Consider the following 17,063-nt stretch of genomic DNA (forward strand, 5'->3'; position numbering starts at 1 on the left):
TGTTTCATTACTATTATCAAACGCAGATTCTTGTTTTACACATACAAGCTGCTGTTTTTAATCTGTGGCATATTACAATTCATAAACACATACAATGTTATAGTAATTGACATTATTTTTGTAACTTTATTTTTAACATTTAATGCGTTACCATGCATCATAATCACATTCCTTTTGTATCCAATCGCATGTAAAATTATGATATTGTTTTTGTTAATAGCAATGGATCCATTAAAATACAGTATTTTTTAACTGAGCAGCAGTGATATAAATTGTAGGACTGGACTATTTCCACATTAACATATACTCGTATTGCAGTTTAATTTTATATGATATATTTTAGTATACTCTTGCACAAGGAAGCACTTTGAAAGAGCTCTGTTCATGTATTATTGTTAATTCAGTTTATAAGCATTATTTTGCTGTTGTAGTCATTAAAAGAAAATGGTACATATTCTCTGTGTAAGTTATGTTTTGTAACATGTTTTTCTTAGACCTTTACTTGCATTAAATAAGAGACCTTGTATGAATTTTTATTTTTGGCTCTACAAATCTTCACCCACATGCTGTAGTGTTTAAGTAATTTATTTCAAGTCGCAGATAATGTATTGAAAATACAGTGTTAAGTAATAGTAATAATACAGTAAAATGAGCATTATGTACTTGAGTCCCATTCATTTACCATTACATTTAAAGTGTTTTAAATGTACTCTCTTAAAATTAGTATAAAAGCTTAAAATGTTTGTTTTTCACGCTATAATTCATGATGATTGTTCAGAATGTAATTTGGCTTAATCATGTAATCTGTGTGTACTGTTCATAAGTGTGTCTTTCTGAAGAGCACCACATCTTGGGAGTGTGTTACTTCACTCTTTCCCATCCTTTGTATGTTCAACAAAAGTGTTTTTCCATTCATAGTAGTGCTGCACCAAGATGCGTCATATTTCAATCAGTGCAATTGTTGTAGAAACTTGTAGAAACCCTGTCTGAGGAACATGTATACAAGGCATAATAATAGAACATTCAAACATTTCCTGTTCAGAAAATACCCATATTTATGCTCCTCCCAAATACTGCTAATATAACGAGCAGTCCTCGCTATAGGTATTTACAGTTCTGATCATATCAATTATTTTAGTCAAATATTTTTAACATACAGGAAAATGACAATATTTTAACAATATTTTTAATATCAAAAATATGTTAAACTAGTATTATCCCTGCCATTTCTTACTATTTACTCAAAGCAAAAATATTAATTAATTAATTACGAAAAAAAAAATAACAACAGCAACAACATTCTGACAGGTTATGACAAAATTGCAGAAATCACTCTAGCAACTTACAGAGGATATAATGAAGCAAAGCAATATCTTACAATTTTATTAATTACAAATATATGTTCATGCTTAAAAGATGAGGAAAGAAACAAGCATCTTTAAAAGTCAAGAAAAAAGAGGGAAAAATATTGTGTTGATTGATTCAATAAAATGATAACTGGTACTGAGCAAAGCAAATACATGAGATTAGCTTCAAATCCATATATCAAATGTCTTTAAAAAGTTCTAAAATTGAATAAAAGAAGAAAATGTGCAAGAATTATAGGTATACTTGCATGCTTTAGCAAATAAAAAACATCACAATTTTTTTTTTATTTAACTGCAACAGCATTTTACTATATTGTGCCTTTTACCTTTACAGAAGCATTTAAAGTATAAAACTAATGGGTTAAAATGTCTCTTGCTTTGCACTTGTGATAGCTGTACTTGGTTTTCAATAGGCTATGGGAAAGATAAATAATAATGCACCTTTTAGTGATTAGAGAGATGTTTTGTCTTGTTTTCAGCCCAAATATCTAAAAATAATCTTATTTCAAACAGAAAACAAGATTATTTTGCTTACACCATTGGCAGATTATTTTGCTTGTTTCAAGCAAAAACGCACTTAATTTTGACATGTTTTTTTCTGAAAACAAGACAATAATTTTTTACTTGTCTAGAAAATCCTTCTTGATTTAAGAATTTTTAGATATTTTGGCTGGAAACAAGACAAATTGTTTTGCTGTGTACCCTGCATTGTACCTTTTGATAAGAGAAATACAACCAGTTGTACAGAATTCATGTACATCAAGTCTGTGGTCAGCTTTTGCCGGTTTATAGAAACGAGGTAGCTTGCACTAATGAATCACCGTTTTCATCTTTAATTGTAAGTTGGTTTTGAAAGTAATTACAAGTTGAATGTACAAGAGTACAGTTTTAGGAGTCAAAATACACTCAACTGAACGCAAACGTCCTCTAGCACCATTTTTGTGTAAAAATAATAATACAAAATAAAACATACTATAATGAAAACAGGCAAATCCAAATCATTTTAATTGCAAATAGTGTTGGTACAGTGTGTAGCATCATTACTGTTATTTGCAATGGTAATTTAAAACAGCAGTTTATGAATAGTCTTGTAGCATAAACATTCAGTTCATTTTAATTTCTAATTTCAAGGGAACAATCTGTAAAAACCGTATGAAGCGGTTGTTTTCTTGAAATGCTTGGAAGGCACAATAAATATCTCGCTACAGGGCCAGAAAAGTCCAGTGCTCTGTATGTACAAGGCTGATCTTGTCAGCAGTCACTTTAAGAGTCTCAGGAATCTCTCAAGGAGCATCTCTACTCCTTGATTCACAAGAAGCACACAGGCCCAATATCAATGCCAAACTCCTGATCTGAACCTCCAATGTCCACAGGTGCAATATCCACAATAGGTAGTCTTGCTGTTTTTTGGGTCCTGTATTCAAACACCGTCTTGCCCCACTTACCATTTGCTTGCTGTGAAGAAAAATACATTCATTTAGGTTTTTATGGAGGCGCTTGTGATGTCTTATGGACTACTGATACTGTATGTGTATGTTTGTTAAATCTAACTCAAATTCCCCCCATTTGGCTCTGTTCTAAAACTCAGAGAGCTGTCTCCATGGACTATATCAAATGTGCACTCCCAATATGAAGGTTGTTCCAGAAGGTAAGCTGCATCACTCTGAGATACCACTAATGCATAGATAATAAATATAATTTATTAAATCACAAAAGTATTAACTGTATTTTTATCCATCATAATGTTTTGTTAGCTTAGCAACATGCTAAAATAAACTAGTGCTATTTGTGTTGATGCACAAGGTTGCTTTCCATGCAGAGTGTTCCAAATCCTATCTTCACTTACAAGGTTAGGCTGCCTTAAAAAATGTAGGCAGTAGTAGAGAGCAAGACAGATCACTAGCCTCTGAAACAAGGCTTGTGCCTTTATATAAATGATGTTCTGCAGGGTACTTACTGAGCAGCTGTCCTCAAGGACAGTGTATCTAAAGCGGTTATTTCCCTCAGCTTTGAGCTCTAGATCATTTGAAGCTTTGAGGATGACTGCTTTCTTGAGGTTTCCAGTTGATTCATCCTTGTAGCCCACAGTGTTCCTGCAGTGGTAAGTGACGGTTTGTGATGCCTCTTTGGAGAGCAGACGGATGAAAGTAATCTGAACTGTGACAGTGTTGGCCGGCTGGTCTTTATTCCCATAAGTGAACTTCATAAAGACATAAAAAAGAGATAAATAATAGGCAAATACAGTTATAGGTGATAGATAAGTCATATGACATATGCCATATTAAGTTATTTTGTATTCTAAGTACAGTAGTACTAACTGAGCTTACACAATTTACATGATTAAACAAAATCATGTTCGTAAGAGTGGCTCAACATGCTTACATATGTTCCTCCATTCATATTGGCTCCAAACCACACAGGCTTAGTTCCTGGGGAACTCCACCAGGACTTCTTGGGGATGCTGGCAGGTATTGCGGAGATACATGTCTCTCCAGTGTCCATATTGCAATTAACTTTAATGGCATCCTCTGCACTGCCCTGGTTTGGATCCACCCAGTATTCACCTACGATGTAGGGATGAAACATTTAAGTTTGTTTGGTTTCAACTGTTAATATTCTGGTAATTATGGAAAATAGTTTTGTTTCTTATTAAAAATAGCAGCTACAAAGGTACAAAGCCACAATGACAATGTTAGATTAGTAAGTATATTGTAAAAACTGCTGTTTAGTACAGTTTTTTTATAGTACAGTCTAGTATTTGTGTGTCTTATCTCTCTCTCTCTCTCTCATATTATATATATATATGTGTGTGTGTGTGTGTGTGTGTGGTGTGTGTGTGTGTGTGTGTGTGTGTGTATGTGTGTGTGTGTGTGTGTATAAATGTAATTCAATGTCTAATTGTGTCAACCTAAGCTCATTGAAAAGACGTGCTTCTACCTAGATTTTTGCAAAACTCCAAAAAAAGTACCTATACATATAATGCATTGCAGTTTCCAGCTGAAATGACTAGTAAAACCACTTTTATTCCTGTTAACACAAATTCTGATTAGTTGTATTGATTAATAAAGACTTATTTTCATGTGGTTTCCTGCACAATGTTATGTTATGACCTCAAAATAATTTTACCATAGTGCATGATTTGTAAACTAATACATTTTGATGTTTACATTAAATAATAAGCTCCATATATATGGCTTTTTTGATGTAGTAAACTTGCTTGGTAGCTCACCAGGTACATTGCACTTGCAATGCAGTTGCACCACTATTGGTTAGGTTTAGGGTAAGGATTATAGAAGTGGTATATTATTTCATTAACCTTTTATTGCCACTCCCCAGAGATTTCATTTCAGAAGTCTCTGTTTATCTGATTTGGATAAAACTGAAAGTGCTTTTAGTGCGACTCACTGGACATTTCACTTGAAATTGTCACAAAACCTGCAAGATATTAATGTAATATAATTTTTCATAAATGTCACCAGGCACGTTTTTCCAATGAGCCTGAGTTGGTATATGTAGGATACCGATATAGCAAGTCAGCGGCCTACTTAGTACAGTTGGTTGTAATGATTTACCTGCTCGTGGAATACTCCAAAATTAACTTACCACTCTTTTTTTGAGGGTAGCATTGTTTCAAGTCCTCGCAAGTTCTGGCAGGATGCTTTCTACTACCATCAGGGCTACGCATGCTATCAATCTGGCTGCTCAGAGCTTTCAAAGTTGCCTGAACTCCAGGATCAGCCTGGAACACGCTTGTTGAGTTACTCTTGGGTAGAGCCTCATCCTCACTGAACTCTGGGGGAAGAGGACCAGCATCATAATCTTGAGGCCCACCAAACAGATCTTCCAAAGCTGCAGTGGGAGGTCCAGGAGATCCGGGAGGGCCAGGTGGGCCAGGTTCTCCAGGAAGTCCCTAATCATGATGAGACAAAAATTAGTGGGTGTCTTAAGTTGTAATGCTATGTGAAGTGACAGGAGAGTTTAACTTGCCTCTGGTCCAATATCACCACTAACTCCTCTTGAACCAGGAGGACCCATAGGTCCAGGCTGTCCAATGTACCCTTCCTTTCCTGGTGGCCCAATGGGCCCAGGAGGACCCTGTGAGACAAATTATTTATTTCATATCAGTCACCATTTGACTAGTTGTAAATCATTCACATTAAACAAGTTAAATGCATACCCTTTGTCCACTTGGACCAATGATGCCTAGAGCTCCCTGTTCTCCAGTTGTGCCCTAAAAATTAAGTGAATGTAAAATGTTATGATAGAAAAATACTTCACTGATAATATATTGCTTGATTTTCTATATTTAATTAATTATGCGACTCAAGTGAATTATGTAGGCTTTGGAGTAACCTTTCTCTTTGAATCAAGTAACCTTTCTCTTTGAATCTCTTTGTTATAACTTACAGGTGGTCCAGGAAGACCTTGTAAGCCTGCAAATCCTCTATGGCCCTTCTGTCCTCTCTCTCCATGGTCACCCACATCTCCCTTATCTCCTCTTGGTCCTTGCGGTCCCTTAAATAGATAGTTAGAAATGGATTGGTTTTATAGTTGTATTTATTAGCATTTTTATTTTAATTGGAGCCATTCCAATAATGCCATATTGTGTTTTGTCATAAGTTTCCTACTATGAGTCCTCGTCTTCCAGCAGGACCTGGAGGGCCAGAGGGTCCTTTTGAACCCTGCCAAGAGAGTGTGAGGAAAAAGTGAGCCAAAATGCTTTCGAGATGGCATTCTAATATATATATATATATATTAAATTATAAGAAAATATGAGACTTACAGGCTCTCCTCTCTTTCCAATTCCTCCAGTTGCACCGACAGGACCGGGGGAACCAGGTGGTCCTGTAGATCCAGTCGCACCCTCTGGGCCTGGATCTCCTCGATCACCCTTTAAAAATGAAACAGCTTTGTATGATTGGCACAAAAAGCTTGAAATTATGATTTGGACATGGGTCATTTAATGTTTTTGGGTCTCACCTGGACTCCTATGACACCTTCCTTTCCTGGTGGACCATCAGATCCAGCAGGTCCCTAATAATCAGAACCAAAAATTATACATTTATTCATTGTGTCAAGTAACTCTAGTCAGTACAAATTTAATGTAACAATTATATTGAATATATTTTACATCAGGTCCAGGATCCCCCCGAGGTCCATTAGCACCAGGCATTCCAACTGGGCCAGGAGGTCCTTTGTCTCCTGGGGCTCCTGATGTACCCTGTTTTCCTGGAGGACCCTACATGAGACAATCATGAAGAAGCAGATTAGTGGAGGTCTTATAAAAAATAAGTGGTCTTAGACTCTATATTTAATATTTCGGCATGTAACAACAATACTAACAGCTGGCCCAGGGAGTCCTGGCATTCCACGTTCTCCTCTTTGACCAGGAAGGCCTACAATTCCTCTTTGCCCCGTGGTTCCAGCAGGACCTGGTGGCCCATCAGGTCCCTAATGGAAATAACCGTTAAGATTCTGTTTTTACATTTAGTGTTTCACCTGAGAAACATCTGTTGCACTTACTGGTGGTCCATCTTCTCCAGAATCTCCTTTGTCTCCAGGACTTCCAGCAGGCCCATGGTGACCTCTCTCTCCCTGGCGCCCTGGCGGTCCATGATCTCCTCGAAGACCAGGAGGACCCTCTTTCCCAGGAAGACCAACTGGACCTGGCTCACCAATAGGACCCTAAGAAAATAAATTCCTACAGGTTTGAAAAATGTTTTGAATTGTCATAATTTTTGATCTGTGATTGTGAACCTCTGTAGCCCATGCAACATACCGTTGGACCAGGTGGGCCAACTCTTCCAGCAGATCCAGGGAAACCTGTTGGGCCCTAAACATTGAGGTATGTGAAGTGACTAGACATTTAAACCGCATGATACAGTGTTTGCTATCACATCTATACTTACAGGTGCCCCCTGTGTTCCTCTACCACCCTTTGGTCCAGCTACCCCAATATTACCCTGTAATCACACATATTAAGAAGGGGATAATTAATTTACTAGCATGTTCACAGGACCTTCTGAAAGGTCCTGTTTTTTTATGCAAATGTTTTATCACCTGTGGCCCTGGAGGACCAGCCAACCCTTGAGGGCCAGGAGATCCAGCATCACCCTTTTGTCCAGGCTCCCCTGGTGGTCCTTTAACACCTGGCTGACCATCAATACCCTGTGATTTTGAAAGTGTACCATATTCAGAACCGGTTTACTCAATGATATGACAAAAAGCATTTTCGCATATTTAATGCATACAATATCAAACAACCATGAGTTTTCTGTCAGTTTTCAAAATGTATACTTACAGCCGGTCCAACAAAGCCTACAGCACCTATTGGCCCAGGTTCACCACGGGATCCCTTGGTTTTAGCACAAATATTTGTTATTAAATCAAAACATTTAACTAATTTGAAACATTGTTGCCTTTTGTATTTGAGTGTGAAATATCAACTCACTGGCATTGCTCTTGATCCCGGAGGTCCAGGTGGTCCTTTAGGGCCTGGTTCTCCCTGTTAAAACACTATGTTAGAAGTATGTCGTAAAAGAAAACTGTATTAAAGTAAAATATAGATAATAATATGTTATGTGGGTGTACTTTTTCACCACTTGGACCAGCGGGTCCTGCAGGGCCAATTGGGCCTGTCAAACCCTACATGTGAAAGACAACACGTCAGCATGAGATTATTCTTTCATGCATATTAAGCATCATCTACAGAGAATTTTGTGCACATCTATGATTGGGCCTGCTTGAACAAGTCTTGTATAGTTCACCCTCTGTTCGATTACTAACATGTCTGTTACATTTGTTTATGCTTGATATTGAGATTGCTTCCTCTCAACTTTTACCAGTTTGAAATGTTTCTTTCAAAGTTCAAATCATAACAGGAACATGAATAGTGTTATATTATTTATTTCATTTTTATTTTTGTCATTGGCACTATCAGAATGATTTGCAGCCCACCAGTTGATAACCACTCAGTTAAGATGTTTTAAAAATACAAATAACTACCCTTGCACCGTCACTTCCAGGAGTGCCCTCTGACCCCTTCTCACCAATAGCTCCCTAAATGTGGGAAAAGGTTCATTAGAGAACTACAAATATACAAATATATATGTGCACACTGTAAATCTAATCGCATTGCTACTCACTCTCTCTCCTTTTGGACCAGGTGGGCCAGAGATCCCTCTTTCACCTGGCATTCCCTGCAGACCGGGAGGGCCTAAATCACCTACCGTACCAGTAGGCCCAGGGCTACCCTACAAGTAATTCAGTACAAGGATAAATTAACATTTTAAAAGCATTAATTACAACACTTTACTAAATATGTCAAGATTATGAAGTAGCTGCATAGTGAAACTGAGGCAGTGTGCTTATTTCGAAGTGTATTCTGTGCTCAATCAACAATACAATAAGATCTTATTCTGAAATAAATTAAAACATTTTTCCTGTGTCTCAGTACTAATAATAGATACTTAATTTTACCTTTGGGCCATCATGACCAGGTGCCCCTGGGATACCTTTGGCTCCAGACAAACCAGGAGATCCCAGCTCTCCTCTTTCTCCTGGGATTCCGCGTTCACCCTGTTCAATGAAATGACTGACCAATAAGGACATGTCTTGACCTCAACCATGTGTGTTTACAGAAGCATTTTAAGGTAAAACTAGAACTCACCCTTGGTCCAATTTGGCCTATTGGGCCGCCTTCACCATGAATACCCTTGAGAGAGAGACAAATGCCTGATTAGCATTGTTTTCTGCCATTTGTCCCTTCTTTTTCATCCATTTTTTTCAGGAATTAGTGATGGACTGTATGTTGAAGTTAACTAACTGTACCTGATCACCAGGTTTTCCTGCCTCTCCAGGAGCACCTGCTGGTCCTGGCAAACCCTGAGAAACAGGTAAGAAGATTGATCTTATTAAAGAGCCAGATAACAACAAAGAATATAAATCATTTTGAATGATTAAATAGTCATAAATCAAGCACCTGGAAGCCATGCATTCCAGGAGGTCCCTGTTCGCCTCTCTCACCTGCTGGACCCTGAAAATCAAGAAATACAATCCTAGATTGTACTCTAATTGCACTTGTCTAATTGTAAGTTTAATAGCTATACAACAATAGCAAAAGCAGATGGTTGTGTACGCTTACATGTGGACCTGGTGGACCAGCTGGGCCTACTTCTCCATCTTTGCCTGGTGTGCCCTATGAGAGAGTCAAAGTTGAAGGGTACAGTTCATTTTCATTTAGAACAAGATTTATATTCTCTGAATATGTTAATTGAGCTTGAACATAAAAACTAAGTGTCAGATGTTAAAAAAAAAATTTGGCATGTTGCAAGGCAGTTATGCTCAGGTGTTGTGGTGTCAAAAGTAGTTAATACATTTATCTGCTGTTACTCACCCTTTGCCCAGAAACTCCTGCAGATCCCTGCTCACCTGCCTTTCCTGGATCCCCCTAAATTATTGTTCAAATGATAAGTCATGTATTTACAGAGAATAAATGAATAAATAAATACAAATTCTACTCACACTAAAACCCTTTGGGCCTATTGATCCCATAGTTCCAGGAGGGCCTTTTGTTCCAGGTGACCCCGCAGGCCCTGGGCGCCCGTCCTCACCTGGAGCACCCTGTAGAAAGTGAATAGTACCATTTCTTTATTTTCTGTTAAAAAATTTGGATATTTTATTCCAGTCATGAATGGAAAACGTCAGATAAATGTACCAATGGTCCTGGCTTTCCTTCAGCACCCTGAACTCCAGGTGTACCTGTTAAACCCTGAGAAAAAGAGGATGCAAAAATTAATTAGTGATATACTGTATTTGAAGGAGTTGGTGCATTGTGCTCTGACATTTCTATTATAAAGACACAACACATGAACATTTTCATTTACCCTTGCTCCTGGTAGACCTGGTTCCCCTGTTCTCCCTGGATCTCCAGTCGAGCCTTTAGGACCATGAATTCCTGTAATTCCACGGTCACCTTGTGCACCCTTAGATAATTATGAACAATAGTATTATTTCAGTATTCAGCTAATTATATTCAGCTTGTTAATACTTTGGATTTAACGAAACTCTTTTATTACCTTTGGACCTGGTAGGCCATCTTGACCAGGGAAGCCTATGTTTCCAGGTGCCCCCTATATCAGACAATAAAAACCCCATGAAAATAGAGTTGGTTTTTGTAATTACATTCATGCCAGTCTGCTTTTGTAAAGGCAATAAAAGGAAAACTAGACTCACTCTCTCACCAACAGGTCCGAGTGGGCCAACAGAACCTGGATCTCCTCTGGACCCACGTTTTCCCTCTTCTCCCTGAGGTCCAATTACTCCCTGTGATCCTGGTGGACCCTATGACAAAGAAATACATTACACTTAAAGGTAATTTGTGTGTTCTTTGTCTTCTCCTAGTTTTTTACCTGTTAGAAAACAGTTACTAATTATGTAAATTTGTCTGATGGCGTGGCACAGAATCCGCATGCTTCAGCTTTGAAGGGGGAAAAAATGTAGGTCTACAGTATTATTCAAAACTTACAGGTTCTCCTTTAGGTCCAGCCTCTCCTTTAAATCCAGGAACACCTAAATCTCCCTAAACACAACGCAAAACACAAGACTGGTTTGAGATTCAGTGTTCTTAATTGTTCTTCATTATACACATTTTCGGGCGCAAATAGTACATATTTTGTAGGCTATTTTATATTATATGAACACAACAAATCTTCAGTCCATAAATGCATACACCACAACGTGAGCAACAAATTCCTTACCAATTGACCTTTGATCCCAGGCTGTCCAGTGCTTCCCTGAGGTCCTGGTGGGCCATTTGGGCCCAGCAGACCAATAGGACCCTGAGGACCAGCAGCTCCCTGGAGAAAATTATGTTGTGTTAGTTGCCAATATCTGCATAATGAAAACTGAATTTTTTTGCTAACTCTTTCATCAATGTATTATGTAATAATTTTTTCGTTAACATACCACTTGGCCTTTGGAACCTGGACCACCGTCAGTGCCCATAGACCCCTGAAAAATTCAGACTCACGCTCAGTTTGCATCACAGATGAATAAATAATTGACTTAGTATTTGCAATCATGTTCTAATATACAACATGACAATCACAAACGTACTTGTTGTCCTTGTGGTCCAGCTCTGCCTTGATGTCCTGTCTCTCCTCTTTGTCCCTGTGGTCCCTCTGGACCCCTCACACCTGTAGGTCCTGCTTGACCCTGTAAAGTAAAATTCCTTTTTATTACTAAATGTAACAGCAATTTAAGGTAGTGAAGGTTCAGCTGAACTATTACGCTATATAAAATGAATAGCTAATAGCTAAATAGCGAAAAATGATACAAAACATATGTATAAGTTATTGTTATCATTGCCCACCTTCATGCCTGGGGCTCCAGGATACCCTGGGGCACCATTAATTCCCAAAGGACCCTTAAAACAATTAAACCATTAGAGATTAGTATCATGACATTTGTAGTTGCTTTGTATGTTACATATTATCCTTTGATTTATTAAAATTCCTTACCATTGGACCTGGTTTCCCAACATTTCCTTGAGTACCACGCATGCCCTGAAATACAAAATAAATAAATAAATGTATCTTATTGTACTCAAAACTCTTATTAAAGTGATCAGAACAATGCTATCACTCTTTTTTTTTTTTTGCTCTCACCGGTGTGCCACTCGGGCCTGGGCGTCCTCTTTCTCCTGGCATTCCCCTGGGACCCTGCATTTAGCAACAGGCCAATTTAATTTCATTGGGAAAAAGGCTAGAAGCATTTGTGGCGGTGTAAGCATGACAAATATATGTTTTTATTTACTAGATTCACATCAGTAGTACTACTTTAATTGAAGTTTGCAATGTATTGGGATGTGGTCTTCTTACCATAGGACCAGGGGCACCCATTGCACCAGGTCCACCAGATTCACCCTAAAATAATAAATAATATATGATGAAAATATACTTAGAAACATGAAATTATGAATACAATCATATTTAATATTTGTGTGTGTATATACAAATGGACAAATATGAAGTCTTACAGCTCTGCTCTTTTAAAGCTTTGTCAATATTAATAGTTAGGGTTTATAGTGAGTAGCTACATAATAATGAAGTAAATTTGCAAAAGCTGAACCTTTGATCCCACAGCTCCACGTTCTCCTTTAAGACCAGATGGACCTTGATGACCCTGAATTATGAAAGGACATAACAGGATTATTATTTTGTTAGACTCCATCTAGAAACCTAAACATATCCATAGGAATACAATTTTGCACTGGTAACTTGAAAATCATTTGTGTACATTGTACATTCTATTCTAGTATTCATATTGTATTTTCAACCAAGGGAACTTTGTGGTGAATAGCTGGTTGGTGCTTGTGCAAAATAAGCAGCAATTACTTATTGTCAAACATGATGATTGTGTATTTTGTTCTTTCATATTTTGTGTGTGACGTCTGACTTGGCTTCTTCTCTGGCTTACAGGTATTTTATATGATGCATTGTGATTCATTCAAGACAAAACTGGTGGCCTGGTGGATGATCTGTAAGTAATTCCAAAACAATGATGCTTTGAAAATTAAAGTGCACTCAATACCAGGAAAATAGCACATTGAAAAGATCCCCAGACCAAGAGAATGAAATTCTCACACTTGACAAAAGTGGAAGGTAACATTGAGAAAGCATATAAAACAGTGAGGTTTAAAAAATCTAAGTCTACTGACAATGCTTCTACTTTGTATTATTGCAGTTTAATGCAAAATTAGTTCACATGGTCAGTGTCACAAATTAACTTATTTGATCAGTGACCTGCAGAAACATAAATATTTCTTATTCAATATTTCTTAGTCATACTGTCTTTGAAGGATTTTCAGTATAGTCTCAGACTTTTGAAAAACACTGTATGCATGTCACACGCGTAAATCTTAAATGAGGCCTAGAGATTTAGAGTTTACTCACTATGTGGCCCTTTAAGCCTGGTGACCCTGGTGTCCCTGGAAATCCTCTTGCTCCCTGAGCATAAAAGTTATTCAAACATTAATCTGAATGCAAGCAAACACCATCCAATGATAAAAGCTGCGAATAATCAAGGCCAATTATTACCAGAGATCCTGGAAATCCCATTTCTCCTGCACTTCCTGAAGTCCCTGATTCTCCCTATGACAGCAAAAGAATTCCATTTCAGATCCTGTTTAATTTTTCCACATTGTTGTGAGGATGCCCATGATGACAGCATAGAGTACTCACATCTTCCCCAGGCTTCCCCAGAGGACCCTCTGGTCCTCTCTGGCCAGCACCACCCTATACAATGCAGAACAGTTGATTAAACATAAAACATGGTACATTGTACACTTGGAGTGCTCATTTAGTAACAAAACAATGCGTTACTACCAGAATCATTATTGTGACTTAAGTAGCATGATCATGGAATTTATTAGAAAGGCTGATTCTGCAGCATTGAAAGGGGTAATTCAGCTATTAGTCAATCTCACTCTCTTAAAGTATTGTTGTATATTTAATTCTTAAACTTTAACACCTGTCTAATAAGTCACTTGAGTTTAAATGAATTCGCTAAGAATAGATCCCGCCATATTCTGTGCCTCATAAGGATATGTAGCATCAGATCATTCGCAAAAAAACTGGTTTTGTGATCAAAAGAAATGTTCCTCTTCAGGAACTCGAGCTGCGTCGAAAACGCTAGGGGAACGCCGTTCAGCATGACGGGCTCTGAATCTCGTGTGCAATCAGACCAATAGATGGGTGAGATGTCACGGCGGGTGACGTAATGACCAGGAGGCTATAAAAGCACGTGCGGTGAGACCAGCGTCAGCTTTTTGTCATTCAGCAAGCGCTCTGTGTGTGTGTCAGTCTGATATCTGTTTGTGAGTCATATTTGGTGTTGTCTGTCCCGTAGGGCTAGAAAATAAAGAAAAGAAGTATGTCTAAAGCACATGGCAAGTCACATCATTTGAGTAGGGGTGAAGGCAGCCAGCGTTTCAAACCGTGTGTTCCTCCCTGTCCGCGTTTCATTACGGGGGCGGATACACACAGTTTGTGCGTTGTCTGCCTGGGAGCGGAGCATGCTGAGTCAGCTCTTGAGAGAGCTGACTGCCCGCATTGCGAGCGTCTTCCGATGCATGTTCTCTGCTCTCGGAAGGCACTCTTTGCCGAGGCGAAGCGGCGATTACGCTCGTGGGGTTCACAGCTGGAACTGGAGGAGGGAAGGGAGACGGGCGAGTCCCTATCTTCTTCCTCCCCCGCCAGATCCAGCGCTCGCTCACCGGGATCGGAAGCCCGTTCTGCGGTTACTTCCCCCCGGGGAGCGAGCTCGGCGTTCCGCCTCTCTTCCTCCGAGGAGGTTGAGGTGGAGGGCGTCGATGAGGACACGCCCCCTCAGTCGCCCCAGTATGAGGAGCTTTTGGAGGTGGTAACTCGTGCCGTGGCCAAACAGAATACCGAATGGCCCGCCGAGAAAATGGCTGAACCGCAAAGAAGTAAATTAGATGAGCGGGTTTTGCGTACTAAGCCACCACCTCCACGCCGGAGCCTGCCTTTTTTCCCCGACCTCCACACCGAGGTGTCGAAGTCGTGGGGAAGCCCATTCTCGGCCCGCCTCTTTATTCCCGCCTCTGATTATTATGGCAATGTGGCGGGGGTGAAAGAGGGAGGGTATAAGACGATGCCCCGGGTAGAGCAGACGCTTGCGAGCTATCTGTCTCCCGGCGCGGCATCGTCTCTAAAGGCTCCGGCATTGCCCTCCAAGCCGCTGCGCACGACGTCAGCGCTGGTGGGCAAAGGGTACTCGGCAGCGGGTCAGGCTGGTGCGTGTCTGCACACCATGGCGGTGTTACAGGCGTACCAAGCCGACCTGCTGAAAGAGCTAGATGAGGGTGAGCAGGTAAAATCTGAGGATGTTACAGAGCTCAGGAGGACCGCTGATTTCTCTCTACGCGCCACTAAGGTGACCGCCCGACAGCAGCCCCCTCCGGGTACCAGCTCCGCATACAGGGGTGCACAGAAACAGAGCGTGGCCTCGCGTGCTCCCCCGTGTCGAGACACGGGAGCGAGGCAGCGTTCTAGGTCGGGGGCCTCCAAGGCTAAGCCGGATCTTCGGACCGTACTTAAGTCTAGGAGGTCCTCGGCCAAAAAGTCCTGACGCCACTGGCCCAGGACTTATGAGGGCAGTCCCCTCTGGGGTGCAGCGGGTTTCACCGCATTACACGGAGTCCGTCTCGCCTCAGTGCCCTCAGGAGACCGATCTGCTAACCCTGCCGGAGTTACAGGGCGCAGCGGTCTCCCGCGAGCACTACTCTCAGTCACTGCCCGGCATCGTAGCGGTGCTAAGAGGCTCGCCACCTCCGCGGAGGCCGCTCAGTCATGCGACTGAAGTTCAGGCTGCTTACTGTCAAGCAGGTCGTGTCTCAGATCAGGTCCGAGGACTGGTTTGTCACGATCGATCTAAAGGACGCATACTTCCATGTGTCCATCCTTCCCAATCACAGGGAGTTCCTGAGGTTTGCTTTCGGGGGCAAAGCGTACCAATATCGTGTTCTTCCTTTCGGCCTTGCACTCTCACCCCGCACTTTCACAAAGTGTGTGGATGCAGCCCTGGCTCCGTTGCGACTTCAGGGGATCCGCATACTAAACTATATCGACGATTGGTTGATTTTAGCTCAGTCAGAGCAGATGGTGGTTCGACATCGAGATGTCGTTCTCGCCCACATGAGAAAGCTGGGGTTAAGACTAAACGCCAAGAAGAGTGTACTTTCTCCATTACAGAGGACCACTTATCTAGGCGTGGTGTGGGATTCGACCACGATGCAGGCACATATGTCCCCTGCTCGTATCGAGTCGATCCTCGCCGCAGTCGCAAGAGTCAGAGGAGGCCGGTCACTCACTGTCAAGCAGTTTCAGAGACTGCTGGCTCTGATGGCAGGTGCGTCCAATGTGATACCTATTGGCCTGCTGTACATGAGGACCCTACAGTGGTGGCTCAAGACCAAGGGGTTCTCTCCGAGGGGAAACCCGCTTCGCATGTTCAAGGTCACGCGGCGATGCCTACGTGCTTTGGACATGTGGAGGAAACCTTGGTTCTTGGCTCAGGGCCTGGTGCTGGGAGCTCCTTGTCGCCGCGTGATGCTAGCTCTTACATCAACCACCAGGGAGGTCTGCGGTCACGCCGTTTCTGCAAACTAGCGTACCAGATCCTTGTGTGGTCCCAGGGCAAACTTCTCTCGCTGAGAGCAGTTTACATCCCTGGGCATCTCAATTTGGGGGCAGACATCCTGTCGAGGCAGGGGCCGAGGCCCGGGGAATGTATGTATTTCCAGATATGGAGTGTCTTGGCCAGGCCCAGGTGGATTTGTTTGTGACACGTCGCATGTCATCGCACTGTCCCCTCTGGTTCTCGCTAAGTCCTCCAGCTCCACTGGGGCTGGATGCCATGGTACAGACGTGGCCGATTTCCCCCGATCGCTCTGCTCCCGGGAGTTCTGGAGAGAGTGCGCCGGGACGGAGTCCGTCTTCTGCTAGTAGCCCCATTCTGGCCGGGCCGAGTATGGTTCTCGGACCTGATTTCTCTCCTCGACGGCGCTCCGTGGGAGATTCCCGTCAGGAGAGATCTCCTCTCACAGGCGGAGGGTATGATCATCCACCCCCGCCCGGAGCTGTGGAAATTGTGGGTGTGGCCCCTGAGGGGGCA

The 17,063-nt window shown here is 41.3% G+C and overlaps 1 protein-coding gene across 2 annotated transcripts in view; it reads right to left on the reverse strand.

Moving 5' to 3' along the window:
• Positions 1-2,003: 2,003 nt before the first annotated feature.
• Positions 2,004-17,063, reverse strand: part of LOC107562716 (collagen alpha-2(V) chain-like) — a 57,432-nt gene continuing 42,372 nt past the window's right edge. For both annotated transcript variants that reach the window (XM_016247416.1, XM_016247415.1), the window contains exons 11-54: positions 13,610-13,663; positions 13,466-13,519; positions 13,322-13,375; positions 12,498-12,551; positions 12,248-12,292; positions 12,035-12,088; positions 11,888-11,932; positions 11,740-11,793; positions 11,484-11,582; positions 11,334-11,378; positions 11,126-11,224; positions 10,894-10,947; positions 10,602-10,709; positions 10,445-10,498; positions 10,253-10,351; positions 10,084-10,137; positions 9,891-9,989; positions 9,763-9,816; positions 9,511-9,564; positions 9,349-9,402; positions 9,198-9,251; positions 9,037-9,081; positions 8,847-8,945; positions 8,513-8,620; positions 8,373-8,426; positions 7,959-8,012; positions 7,819-7,872; positions 7,669-7,722; positions 7,428-7,535; positions 7,277-7,330; positions 7,147-7,200; positions 6,891-7,052; positions 6,711-6,818; positions 6,499-6,606; positions 6,348-6,401; positions 6,151-6,258; positions 5,996-6,049; positions 5,775-5,882; positions 5,545-5,598; positions 5,355-5,462; positions 4,971-5,277; positions 3,750-3,931; positions 3,325-3,567; positions 2,004-2,822 (exon numbers count right to left, since the gene is read on the reverse strand). In XM_016247416.1, the coding sequence (XP_016102902.1) occupies positions 2,676-2,822; positions 3,325-3,567; positions 3,750-3,931; positions 4,971-5,277; positions 5,355-5,462; positions 5,545-5,598; positions 5,775-5,882; positions 5,996-6,049; positions 6,151-6,258; positions 6,348-6,401; positions 6,499-6,606; positions 6,711-6,818; positions 6,891-7,052; positions 7,147-7,200; positions 7,277-7,330; positions 7,428-7,535; positions 7,669-7,722; positions 7,819-7,872; positions 7,959-8,012; positions 8,373-8,426; positions 8,513-8,620; positions 8,847-8,945; positions 9,037-9,081; positions 9,198-9,251; positions 9,349-9,402; positions 9,511-9,564; positions 9,763-9,816; positions 9,891-9,989; positions 10,084-10,137; positions 10,253-10,351; positions 10,445-10,498; positions 10,602-10,709; positions 10,894-10,947; positions 11,126-11,224; positions 11,334-11,378; positions 11,484-11,582; positions 11,740-11,793; positions 11,888-11,932; positions 12,035-12,088; positions 12,248-12,292; positions 12,498-12,551; positions 13,322-13,375; positions 13,466-13,519; positions 13,610-13,663 (3,768 nt within the window). In that variant the 3' untranslated portion in view covers positions 2,004-2,675. The remainder of the gene's footprint in view (positions 2,823-3,324; positions 3,568-3,749; positions 3,932-4,970; positions 5,278-5,354; positions 5,463-5,544; positions 5,599-5,774; positions 5,883-5,995; positions 6,050-6,150; positions 6,259-6,347; positions 6,402-6,498; positions 6,607-6,710; positions 6,819-6,890; positions 7,053-7,146; positions 7,201-7,276; positions 7,331-7,427; positions 7,536-7,668; positions 7,723-7,818; positions 7,873-7,958; positions 8,013-8,372; positions 8,427-8,512; positions 8,621-8,846; positions 8,946-9,036; positions 9,082-9,197; positions 9,252-9,348; positions 9,403-9,510; positions 9,565-9,762; positions 9,817-9,890; positions 9,990-10,083; positions 10,138-10,252; positions 10,352-10,444; positions 10,499-10,601; positions 10,710-10,893; positions 10,948-11,125; positions 11,225-11,333; positions 11,379-11,483; positions 11,583-11,739; positions 11,794-11,887; positions 11,933-12,034; positions 12,089-12,247; positions 12,293-12,497; positions 12,552-13,321; positions 13,376-13,465; positions 13,520-13,609; positions 13,664-17,063) is intronic.

The sequence above is a fragment of the Sinocyclocheilus grahami genome, unplaced genomic scaffold (genome assembly GCF_001515645.1).
Source record: "Sinocyclocheilus grahami isolate Dianchi unplaced genomic scaffold, SAMN03320097.WGS_v1.1 scaffold834.1, whole genome shotgun sequence".
In the NCBI taxonomy this organism is placed as follows: domain Eukaryota; kingdom Metazoa; phylum Chordata; class Actinopteri; order Cypriniformes; family Cyprinidae; genus Sinocyclocheilus; species Sinocyclocheilus grahami.